A 13499-nucleotide genomic window follows, 5' to 3' on the forward strand; every position below is an offset into this window, starting at 1 on the left:
TCACCTGATACAAGCAGCAGGTGGGTGGCACTATACACCACTAAATATCACCCTCACACCCACCCAACACTATCAATATAAGGTCTAACAAACAACAGAAGTAAACAGAAACAGACTGAAGCACATCATGAGTCTTGTGATAACAAAAACATAATAACTGGTGAACTAATACAGTGGTGGGTTTTTCCATTGAAGCGCAAGCTTAGTCATCTGACTTCAGTTGTAATTTTTCCTTTAAGTTACTGTATAAGCAACCATATTTAGCTATTTGTTAACTACGTTTAACTTTGCTTATTTCACATCTCTAGCCTCATTTCAGACTACAGCTCTTGCTCTTACTCTCAATACATGCCAGTACAGCATATAAAGTATTTTTATTTTATAATTTTTATTTGGGGCCTTGCTCAGATCTTGCTCTTCTCTCCTGGCTATTCTTTTTTCTATTTCCACTACTTCTGTTCCATTTTCTACAGATGACAATGTAATGGAAAACAAAAGATGTCGAGAACACATTAAAAAAAAAAAATAATAAAATAACAAAAAATGTGGTCTGTGCAAAAGCTACTGTGCATTTTTTTAGCTTTATTATTTATATTAGTTTTTAATAGGTTTTAGTTATAGATACAAATACATACAAATACATACATTATGCACAAAAAATAGAATAGAATTTCAGATTTTTTTGAAATATGAGGTAATTTTGTGTCAAAGCAATAAAAAAGTATCTAAAGTTTAGCCTACACAGTTACATCACAACACAACGTCAGTCAGTCCCCTGTCACTAAATGGAAAAGCGCTCTTTTATCATTGTGTAAACATGTACTGTGCAAATATTTCATATTTAATATTTGCATAAAAACTGGACTGACTGTAAAAAAAAAGCTTGTTGATTGTTCCACACACATGAAAGTGAAAAAAGACATGTGTATTACAGTTTTCACATATGACTCAACAATGATACAGAGGCATGCCTGGTTTCAGTCATGAAAACAACATGATTCATAGTCTCATGTCAAAAGCATAGTCTCAAAAGCAAAAGTGTGGAAATCCCCATTTTCACCACAGACCATCCGGCTATCGTCTCTGTTCACAACACTTCAAATACATGAAGGGAAAAAAATGTTCTGCTATGTCTCAGCCACCCTCTACAGTCCTCAGTCATGATGTCCTCACAACCAGCATCTATAGCCTCAATTAACAACATCTGGAGATCATAGAGTTGAGAAGAGCTCCTTAGCTGGGGTGTGGTCAGGTGAGCAGGGTGTTAAGAGGCTCAGTGACATTCAACGTACAGGCATACAGTTCAGCAAAATTCATGTGTGTTTTCATTCCTGAACAACTGTATTATCAACACCACAGAAGGTTATCTGAGCTGGGTCTGCCTAAGCCAAACCTATGTGGTCTCTGATAGTGGCCATCAGAAGACATTACACTTTGTTAGGGCTGACATTTGACATAGTCAAAAGAGTTTTGCATCTACAACTTTGTCTTAAGTGTGTTTAATGTCTTGCAAAATGTAGCATGTGTTTTCTGTAGGAAGACAGAGTTCATTTTACCTATAAAATAGTTAAACTGTGCATATTAAACAAACAAAAACAAGCTTACTCACTACTATAGGATACAAACACAGTCGTAATCCAGGCATTAAAAAACATAATGGCCATGTGTATTAATGTTTCTAAAATACTGAAAGCTATGAAAATAATTACAACAACTAATTTGGAATGTAAAGAAGTTGTCGGTTGTGAGTGTCTGATGCCAGTGCATTAGTTGGTTTACTTGTTTACTGGTTGCAGTTCCATTGTGCATGTGTTATATATTATTATACCTAAACTAACAACATCTTAAGTGGTTTCCTTATGAAATATATATATATATATATATATATATATATATATATATATATATATATATATATATAAAATTTACTTTTAGAATTTAAAACCTGGTTTAATTTCTTTCTTAAATTTGTTGCGTACAAATATCGTACACAAATATACACACTTTGATGATGTGGTGTGTGGAAAAAAAGTTCAGAAAGTAAGGTAAAAAAGTATTTCACAGATATAAAATTTGACTTCTATACTGGAGTCAGACAAAAAAAAAAGCCCTATGGCGACACCACGTAGTGAAATGAAACTGAAAAGAAGGTGTCATTTTAGAAAACAACTTTATAAGCATTACCAGCCTTAATTTAACAATAAGCAATAACCTATTAATATCATTATCAATAACCTTTTTGATTGCTTTCCTGGTCACCAACCTTACAGAAAATCAACTGATCTGTAAACGGATCAGATTTCATTACTGTGTAATATTTTACTACATTAATCTCCCATATGACTCCGTATGGCGGATGTTTCTGAAGTTTCTTTTTACTTTTAAGAATAAAAATAATCTCCATCGCTTGGAACATTTAGGCAGCACGTGCAGGTCTGGTTGGTGTAGAACCTACTGTTGAAAACGTCGTTGGTGCGAAACACATGAACAACTAACTCACCATTAACGACGACAAGATGAAGCAGGAGAAAGAAATGGATCCTAGAGAAGCAGTCAATAAACGAAGAATCCATCCACATTTGCTCCCTCCTTTTCATGATACTGTGGAATGTCAGGCTTTTCTTTGTATATTTTTCTCTCCCTCCATGTGCCAAGCCCTTTCCTTAATGTTCTCAAGAGTGAGACGCGGAAAACAGCAGTGCGGCACCCCCGCACCCCCCCCCTTCTGCATGATATTTCATGTAATCTGATTTCAGCCTGGCACTCAGGGTGAACGCACCGGCCTCAACAGTAACAGAGGAAATGAGTGGTTAGATTAACTGTCATTCTACAGCTACTAGCACTGCATAGAAACTGCATAGACAAACAGTTTTAACGTGTCTGTGGTGTAAATAAGGTTGTAGGACATGTATATATAGACACTGGCAGCACAAAAGACCCAGCTAGTGATAGTCATCATGTTCAAATGATCCCACCCAACAGCGCAGACATCATTCACTACATATCAGGTATTACAGATCACGTCATGTTTTCTCTTCAAACACACTGAATCTGATAATGGACTTTTTCAGGACACCACAGTTTTACTGTATATTCACTTATAATAAACAGAAGCTTCACTCGCTGCAGAGAGAGAAATTTGGTGTCTTGGAATAGTTATGGGGAGATTAGGGATGCAGTTTTACAGCCATTACGGTAATCAATAGACGGCGTTATTAGAAACACTATCATATAACCGTACTCAAATCAGTATCCTGAACAGTTATCTGACAGCTGGGCAACCGTCTGGGTCTGTTATCTAAGGTTTTCGTCTTTTTTTACTAACTTTCCGTCGGGATCAATAAAGTCTCTATCTATCTATCTATCTATCTATCTATCTATCTATAATCTGCTTGACCGTTTCAACAACTTTTTTCCCCCAAACTGAGCGCGTTGCGCACAAAGAACGCCGCCCTGTGACGCAAATTCACCGCTGCGCTTTCAGACACATTTTCAGTGGGACACGCGACGGAAAACAGTCCGGCGCAGCAGATGCGCAGGGTCACGTAAAGTTCAAACGGTAACACGCCTGATCCGACTAGCAGCTCATTAACAGCCCAGTATTAAGTTAAAGCGACAGGAAAAACACTGAAATGTGCAGTTCAGCGGGCCTCCAGGATCTGGGTCGAAATCACTGGACTAAAGGCTATCAGAGAGCGCCGCCCACCTTTACGCCCACCCGGCAAGCGCAGCGAACAAAGTGTGTGAATGAAGCTGAGGCGGAGCTAAACTGTTTCTTGTTTTTGTTCTTGTCTCTTCAGCGCTGCTGATTTCTTACTGGCCGCGTGTCCTAAACGGCGCTCTAAGCCCACTTCAAAGTCAACACTTTGGTGACGTCAACAGCGTTTTAAACCAAAAGGGGAAAGACACCTCGAGGGCGCTTGGTTTAAACACGAGCATTAGGGACAGACTCGTATGAGGCTCCGCGCGTGCTGTATCGATGTACTTCTATTTACATTTTTATATTCTTATTTTTTTTAACGAGCTAAGCCCCCTGCTCTACAGGCTTGTGGTCCTTACATGTACTTGCATTATGAGGACTGCAGGACTTGGAGTGAGATTGGGGTGGGATTTAGAATATGTTTTACTCACACTTTGATAAATAAGACCCCTAAATAACAAGGACACTGAGCCAAAGGCAAAACTTATTATGGCTCGTGTTAGAGTTAGTATGACCTTTATAGCATAGACGTGTTTTCTGTAGTTGTATTATTTTGAACACTTCACCTGTAGACCTCATGCACTCTAAATGCTCTCTACAGTGCTACATGTAGTGGTAGGCTAAATACTTACAAAAGGAAACATGCACCAGTTTTCATCCTCCAGTATATTTGTAAGTAAACTACAACAAAATCTTCATACTGGACCCTTAGTTAACAGCTTACTTGGGATAGTGTGATTGAGTGATGATCGATTGCTGCCTGAGGCTCAGAAAGAATAAATCTATGAACCCATCCTTTTGGGTTTACTCTAAAATCAGTTTAAGGAGAATTCCACCTGTCCATTTTAGGCCATAAATAACACTCAGACAGATAAGACAGAGAGAGCTGATGGTTTCTTTAATGCTTCAGACTGTACATGATGTTCTCACTACAGAATACAGCTTTGAGTTTATCCTCTTTAAGATGCACAAAGTGACATCCGATGAACATTTAGTAATGAAAAAATAAATCTCAAGAAAATAACATCCATCTTTATCACTATTTTCTTAATCATATTTAACTGAGTAGTAAGTCACAATGGATAGAGTACAGTCAAGGTTCTTCATTGGTTCTTCCTGTTAAGAGATCAAAGATTGAAATGTGTTAGAAAAACTGCTTGGAATAAAATTAGAAGAAACAAATAAACTACAAAACTGACGCCAGTCAGACTGAGTGGACTGATATTCTCTTTTGAACACTAGAGCCTGTGTGGTTGAGTCCACCTTTTCAGAATATGTAAGGTGATACTGATTTACAAACAGCAAGGCAGAAATCAATGTTTCCATTCATTTGTATTACATAGCATATATTACATAATAATATAGAATAGCATTTATATTATTAGAAAATATTTTATAACAGATGACACTAAAATCCTGCTTTAGCTGTTATGCCAAAAATATCATACAATATTATAAATGTGTTTTAAATAATACCACATATTTTATATATTACGCATTTCAAAATCACAATGTGCAGCTGGAATATGTACCCATGGTAGGTGTTTCTAATAAAATGGCCATTGATTGTAGGTGCAAAGTAGGTGTACTTATTAACTGGTAACTTATTATACATTTTCTTGAGACTTTGATGAAAGAGTGAATAAAATACCAAATATTTCACTGGTTTTATTTTGAACAGCTTATTGTAATTTAAAGAACAGAACATCTGGGAAAGATAATGGATTTTCCTTGAAAGTATGCGCCAGGTTTGTGCGGAGCCCACTGGGGTACATCATGTGAAAACGAGATTTTTATTAAAAATTGCAATCATGTCATATAAACTGAAATGACTTACCTGAGAGAGGCCTTCTGTCTGGGGACTGTATACAGTCTTCATGTAATTGTCTGCCATTATCAGTTCAGTGACTGCCAGACCTAGAGTATATCAGTTGAGAGGTACTGTGATTGACAAAGAAGAGATAAATAGAAACTAGAATGCAGTCAGCTGCATAGCAAACTTCCAGAAAGGAATGATGCTTAGATTAAATTTAGTCTTTTAGAAGATATTTGAAAAGTCAGACTTGCCTTTATTTTGGAGCTTCTGTATGAGCAGATATAGTGCCAAAAGTAACACAGTCGCAATAAGCACAGCATGACAGACGACAATGCTGAGGACGTTTATAGACCCTCTGTCTATACAGTCTGTGAATTTACAGAAAAACACAATTATATGATGGTGGCTAAAGCTTATGTTGTATCAATAGTAAGTTCTAGAGGAATTTTAGAGCCTGAATCTACATGAAACGAGTGTGGTACTGACACTCAGCATGACATATTGTGAGTTCTCAGTAAAATAATCAACATATGTGAGCGCTGAGGCAAATTAATGCTGATTGGTTGCTACCTAATACCCGACCCCAGTCTCCAGCAATGACAATACACAGTACAAGAGTGCAATATTATGCCACACATATGACTCTGCCCTTAACTTTGGCCAATCCTTTTTTTTGATTAATTGAATTAACCAAGTACACCTCCTTGTTTTTATACTTATTGTCCATTTTATCAGCTCCACACTTAGTAACTAATTGTAGTTCTACAATTACAGACTGTAGTCCATCTGTTTCTCAGTATACTTTGTTAGCCCCCTTTTACTCTGTTCTTAAATGGTCAGGACCCCCACAGAGCAGATATTATAATTATTTGGTATTATTCTCAGCACTGCAGTGATACTGACAGTGACTGAGAAAAGCCCACCAACCAAAAATATCCAGCCAATAGCATCCTGTGACCACTGATGAAGGACGAGAGGATGACCAACACAAACTGTGCAGCAACAGATGAGCTACTGTCTAATAGAGTGGACAGTGTGTGGACACAGTGTTTAAAACTTCCGCCAAACTACTGTGCCTGATCCAATTGTACCAGTGCAAAACACATTAACATGTCAGTGTTACTGCAGTGCTAAGAATGATCCACCACCCAAACAGTACCTCCTCTGTGGTTCTGGGGGGTGCCAACAAATTGAAACAGTCTATAATTGTTACACTACAAAGTGAACCTAAGTAGTTTCGGACCTGATAAAATGGACAAAGAGTGTAGATATATGGATGGGTCAACAGAGCAGTGAACCATAAAGATATTACAATGTTTCATACTATACCTGTGTAACAACAGTAAATGGATGTATTGAGTTGTACTGTCCGGATGCTGATGGGATTGGCTGCCACACAGCTGTAGCTATTCCTATCACAGTGTTCAATATCCAGAGGTAACATGAGGGTACTGTTATCAGGATCACTGATGTTGGAGAGTAGTTGGCTGCCTCTGAACCAGGAGAGGGTCATTTTACCCACATTCCTCACAGAACACACCACAGAACATCTTGGATTTAATGCTGCAGATGTAATTGTGGGCATAGGTAATGTTCCTGGAAAACACAAGATGATAAACGGATAAGTACATTATAAAAGGATAGGTATATTCTTATTTCACTGCAGATATTGGTTGCATCTTGAAGCCATTATATCTCCAAAACTATGAAAAGAAGCTTAGGCATATATTTAGATCATTAACCCCACCCAGAACCAATCCTAGCCCAAAGCAGTAGTAAAATTTCATAGAATAGTCTGAAAGCAACAGCTATAGTGAAATGGCATTTAACAGCAGGTATTTAAGCATGCAGGGTTGCAACAGCAACCAGAAACACTGTACTGAGGTGTTTCACTTCTAGTTTTTTTTTTTTTTAATTCACTGCTACCAACATTCCGATACCAGCTGATGCTAATGTGACAAAAGCCGAGCGTACACCGCCGCTAATGAACAAACAACTCAAGCTAGCAATGAAGGAGGCTCTGCCCTCACAGAGAATAGTTACCAACCCGGTGACAGTTGGACACAAAGTCACTTTAAACTATTCCCCTTGGCAGATTCCCGCCATACATTCCCGTCTTGGAATAGTTATGGGGAGATTAGGGATGCAGTTTTACAGCCATTACGGTAATCAATAGACGGCGTTATTAGAAACACTATTATATAACCGTATTCAAATCAGTATCCTGAACAGTTATCTGACAGTTGGGCAACCGTCTGGGTCTGTTATCTAAGGTTTTCGTCTTTTTTTTACTAACTTTCCGTCGGGATCAATAAAGTCTCTATCTATCTATCTATCTATCTATCTATCTATCTATCATCTGCTTGACCGTTTCAACAACTTTTTTTCCCCAAACTGAGCGCGTTGCGCACAAAGAACGCCGTCAAATTCATCGCTGTGCTTTCAGACACATTTTCAGTGGGACACGCGACGGAAAACAGTCCGGCGCAGCAGATGCGCAGGGTCACGTAAAGTTCAAACGGTAACACGCCTGATCCGACTAGCAGCTCATTAACAGCCCAGTATTAAGTTAAAGCGACAGGAAAAACACTAAAATGTGCAGTTCAGCGGGCCTCCAGGATCTGGGTTCCATTCTGTGCGATTTCCCTTTTTTTTAGACAGAATAGAATAGAGATGCATGAATAGTTACTGTTTTTGCAAAACAGGCTGCAGAGAGACTGTATTGTCCTACTGTGTACATCACCACCTGGCTTTAGCTTCAGTGAATAGTATTAGCAGAGCTTATCTTTGCTCAGTACTAGTGTTATTTTGAATTGGAGCTCAATAAAAATACAAATCTTAAAAGAATGCAAATCTTAAAAGATCAACAAAAACAGGTCATTTCATGTCACTCACACTGTGCAGAGGTAGCAATTTGAATTTAAAATATTTTCACTTACTAATGATATAAATTTACATTATGATGAGCAGATCACACATTTTTTGTCCGATATGTGATTTGCTCATAATCCCATGAGATGACAGCAGTGCAAAGCCACACATTATCTACTATATCAAATAAGTCTATGATAACGAAAATGAAATAAACTATTAATAATTTAAATATTACACATTTTTTGTGCTCCCCAAATGTTTAACACAAGCTGGTGCCCATAAAAATGGATATATATTTTCTCCATATCCACCCAAAAATATAATGGTAATTTTTAGAATGAAGCTTTGCAACAGCCCTGCCAAGTCACGCAAAGTTATTAAACCTACTATTCTGCCTGCAACTTTGTCTTTGTCTCATTTAACTAGTTTAAACATGCTGCTAGAGAAGCTATGATATGTGCATGTCCATGTTGGTCACAGTAAAATGGATCAGCGTGTGAAATAGGAGTTTTATGTGTAGTTCTTTATCATTATATAAAAAAAGATGCTCCATGTTGCTTTAAGTCACTGCTTTACTAAAGGCATACTATTGTTTTATCAGAGTTACAGCCCCTGTTCTAAATGGCATAAATATATGCTTTTTTGTGTTGATCTTAAACTGTTAAGAGGGAACTGCATAATAAAATCATTAAGATGTAAACAAAGACATTCAGTCCACAGTGCTTAAATTCTCTAAACCACTGTTTCTCAACCCTGGTCCTGGAGGCCCACTGCCCTGCACTTCTTAGTGTTTTCCCTGCTCTTAACACACCTGATCCAACTAACCAGCTCATTAACAGCCAATTATTGAGTTAAAGTGGCTGTGTTAAGGCAGGGAAAGCACTAAAATGTGCAGGACAGTGGGCCTCCAGGACCAGGGTTGAGAAACACTGCTCTGAAAGCTACATTACATAAAGTTAATAGTTATTACAAGTTATATCTTGGCTGATGCCTGAGACATTGTTTACTATAATATTGTAAAGAGCTTTTGGCCTAAAACATACTTTTGAAATTCATTCATGAAAAAGAAAAAATATATCATTATCAACCTTACATATAAAAGCTCAGAAGACTGATCATTTTGGACAGTGAATAAAATGGCTGTATTTGTGTTGTAGACATTATGACCCCTGGTTCCTATCACCACCACTGTAAAGAAATGCTTCAAACCACCACTGAATTATGCAGAAATTTTGAAAAATTTGTGAAATTCCTCTTTAATCTAAACCTCAATGATACACTGTAGAGTGAGCAAACATGACATTAATTTGTATGTAGCAGTGGTTTTAGAATAATTGTAAATCTCACTGTAAGTGTCAAGAGACACTGTATCACTGTGTCAATGTCAGACTCTGTGGTGTTATTTTGACAAAATGAATGAATGAACAAAGTAGTACATTTGGGATGTAAAAAATTATGATATGCATGTTTTCAGGGAGAAAAAATGAGAAAATAGTGTTAAACAGGTTTTGTTATCTCAAAACAGAAATAAAATTTTCCTACCATACACAGTGACACTGAAATGCTTGTCTGAGACCTGTTCACTGATGAGCTGTTGTTTATAAACTCCAGAGTGTATAAAGCTGATGTCGCTGATGGTCAGAGATCCCGTCTGTTTGTCCAGATTCAGTCTGTTTGTGAATATCCCATTATAAAAACTGACAGTGCCACTGTTAACTAGTTGTGCTATACGAGTGTCTGTAGTTCCAAACGTCCACCGTATCATATCATCACTCTTTATTCCAGTCAGATTAGTCCTCAGAGTTACATTCACTCCCTCTGTAACTTCTACGGTCTCCACTTCATCTTTTACAGATGCTCTCACATCTGGAAAACACACAATCATTCAAGGAGCTGTGAAATAGGCAGAGTAATACACAACACACACAAAACAAATAATACATGTTAAAAAGACATTTATTCCTTATAATTATTGGAAATATTTAGTGATTAATTATCAACCCATTTCAGCCAAAAGAGATTGTCTTTAAAAACAAACTGCAGTTCCAGTATATCTATTTAGTGCTATACTGTTCTGCTGTATTCTTATTCTCATTCTTATTTCAATTGTGAACAGTTCTTAGAAGGAAATTGAAAGTGTAACATGTCTGTTTAAAATGTAAAGATAGTAATTTGAAGTGTTGAAGGAAAGAATGTTTTGCACAATAGATAATTTTTAATCAGCATATTCCTTGCATGATATATCCTCACAATTAATATTACTATATATACACACAATACTAATAATACGCTGGGGAAGGTTGTCCCCCTCCAGAAATGAAACATACATATATACTGATACATTACTGCCTGTAAACAACAGTCATTGATAATACAGCCTGTTATGTGTATGTATGCACGATACATCTTATTCCCAATATGCGTTTCTGCAATAATGGAAGAAGTGAATGTAGCATTAAACCCAACAAAGCACTTCCCTGCACTAGGCTTGAACCCTGCCCTCTCACATGGAGTGTGAATAACTTTCAATATTCAATATTGTTGATTAGCTGAAGCAGGTATTGGATGGTAACTGTAAATACAGGACTTTCCCGAGGAGAGCTTTGGAAATAGTTAAGCTAACACGTTTACATACATCAAATCACAATATATTGTTTACTTGTTTGTTTGTATTTATTCTGATGTTATGCTTGCTGCCCATATAAACAGCTTTACATACGGTGTTCTCAGATGCCTAATGCATTTACACAGTACTGTGTATGTGTAAGTACAAGGTTAGACTTACCACTAACGAAGATAAGAATTAAGAAAAGAGTGCAGTGAGTCATTTTAGCCTGTGACCTCAACAAAAAATACTTGAGTTTGAGTTATTATTCATCTTGTGGTAAGAGCCGTCTGTCCTGCTTCCAAACTTGCTGTTAAAATACGACCTCATATTCCGTAGATGTGAGTATGTATGTTCCTGAAGTTGTCTGTTACGTATAAATACAATATATATCACAGACCTCAAGGGGGACCCAGCCCACCCAGAGGAAGGAGGAGTTTCATATGTGTATTACTATTTTCTTCTAGCAATACAAACATGCACACCGTTGTTAAATCAGTTAACTTTTCAAACTGGTCTCAGTGACTGGCAGCGTTTCAAATGATGTACATATGATTTCAACTTTATTTATGGTATTTGATAGAAACATCGGTCTCACCATTGATTTTATGTGTGGCTTGTGGCTTCCACCATGGTATTAGATGTAGAGCTGCCCTCCTATACTGGTATACGTGACAACAACATCCATTTTTTCCTCTGAGGCTAAGGAATGTTACCAATTATCTTCTTAGTGCTCTGGTCTTTCTCAGTTCTGTTTTTGGCAGGTTACATCATTGTTCTTACTTATTTCATTAAGAGCTCCGGCTCATTAAGGTCTTAATAATTACATAAGTATCCAGATGCACCCTCTAATTAGTGAATTGAGCTACTTTAACATGCACTTATCATTCACACTGGTGTGAAATGTATACATACAAACATGTAATCACTGGAAATAGAATAAAATGTGGAAGTAGCCAAGCACATACCTGAGACCACCTTGCCCAAAGCCAAACATCAGCTAGAGGGGTATGAGGCTCGCCAGACTGTAGAGCAGTAGAACAAGGTACTTGGAGCACCATCAAATAGCTTTGGGATGAGTTGGAGTGGAGTTTGTGATCCAGAACTGATCATTCAATATCAGTACCTGACCTCACTGATGCTCTTGTGGCTGAATGCAATCAAATCCTCACAGAACTGTTCCAACACTGAAAATGCCTTCCCAGAAGAGGGTGCAGCAAAAGGGGGGACAAACTCTATATTAATAAACTTGATGATGATCAGATGTCTACAACAACTAGACATCTACAGAGTTGAATTAGATGCTGACTAAGCAGGAAAAACATTAAATAAGAGTTTGAGGCTATACAGCATATTGTAATAAGGGCAGTGTATCATCGCCATTAAATAAATAAATACATAAAGTCAGAAAGTGATACATTAACACAAAAGCTAGAAAGGACACAACTTGGAAATTGAAAGAACAAGAACAAATATAAATACATTACAGGCAGATTAACAGATTGAACACTAACAACTAACAATGCTATACAAGGAACCAGGTCGAGACAAGAACTATAACTACACAGACAGGTAACAAGTCATAGCTTGAAACAGTGATAACAGGGAGGGAATCTAATAAAGACAACTGTAGACTGTGGAGCAGTGAAACAATGTTCTAGAAGCACCATTGAATACCTTTGGAATGAGCTGGAATGGTGTTTGTTTACATCAATATCTGACCTATCTAATGCTCTTGTGACTGAATACAATCAAATCCTCACAGCAATGTTCCAAGAAGAGTAAATAGCAGTAACCAGGCATATATCTGACTACAGACCTACAAGAATTTACCTAGTGCTTTATATACTGTGGGTTTTTTTTTATATTGATCTCTTATTTTACGTTTTCCAGAATAAAATGAATATTGACTCTTAAAAGCATAAGAAATGTAACACCAACTAACGACCTGTCTTACAATGTATCTTTGAAATGAAGATAATTTGGTGAAGTTGTTTACAGGACTTGCCATTGCTCTGCACACTTTCTAATCTAACATCAGCACTTCACCCTATGCAGGGCATAGTAATTATCTGATGAGCTGAAGTGTTATCAAGTCTGAAGAACATGCAACTGTGGGAAGTGGGTCACCAATACATGACTCAGAAACCACTTAGTTACAGCATACCCAGATAGTCGATAAGAAAAATACTGCTAAAACTTCGGCCTGTGAGCTGTAACTTTTTCCTCTTGTTTTTGATGCGTGTCTGTATCTTGTCAATGCATTTATTGTGGTCTGAACAACAGGCTGGTATGTGCCTACAACATGGACTACAAGCACAAATAGTTCTACAGGAACTGGAACCACAAAACCTAGTTTGACATGTGTGTTTCAAACATATTTCCATTCAGCATAGCAAGCCACATTCAGTTTCTGTAACAGACCCTCATACATTCTGACCTATATAGAATAAACCACACTAGGCATCACTGAATCTGCAGAGAGCAGTGGCTTTTTAACCTGC

At 37.4% G+C, this 13499-nt stretch overlaps 1 protein-coding gene across 1 annotated transcript in view; it reads right to left on the minus strand.

The window, feature by feature from the left end:
* The window catches only part of LOC118803753, a 34757-nt gene extending 23418 nt beyond the window's left edge, over positions 1-11339 (minus strand). The window contains exons 1-7 of the mRNA XM_036564241.1: positions 11176-11339; positions 9933-10256; positions 6846-7112; positions 5768-5884; positions 5538-5617; positions 4763-4816; positions 2501-2657 (exon numbers count right to left, since the gene is read on the minus strand). Of these exons, the coding sequence (XP_036420134.1) occupies positions 2501-2657; positions 4763-4816; positions 5538-5617; positions 5768-5884; positions 6846-7112; positions 9933-10256; positions 11176-11218 (1042 nt within the window). The 5' untranslated portion in view covers positions 11219-11339. The remainder of the gene's footprint in view (positions 1-2500; positions 2658-4762; positions 4817-5537; positions 5618-5767; positions 5885-6845; positions 7113-9932; positions 10257-11175) is intronic.
* Between the last annotated feature and the right edge of the window lie 2160 nt (positions 11340-13499).

The sequence above is a fragment of the Colossoma macropomum genome, unplaced genomic scaffold (assembly GCF_904425465.1).
Source record: "Colossoma macropomum unplaced genomic scaffold, Colossoma_macropomum, whole genome shotgun sequence".
NCBI classification, from domain to species: Eukaryota; Metazoa; Chordata; class Actinopteri; order Characiformes; family Serrasalmidae; genus Colossoma; species Colossoma macropomum.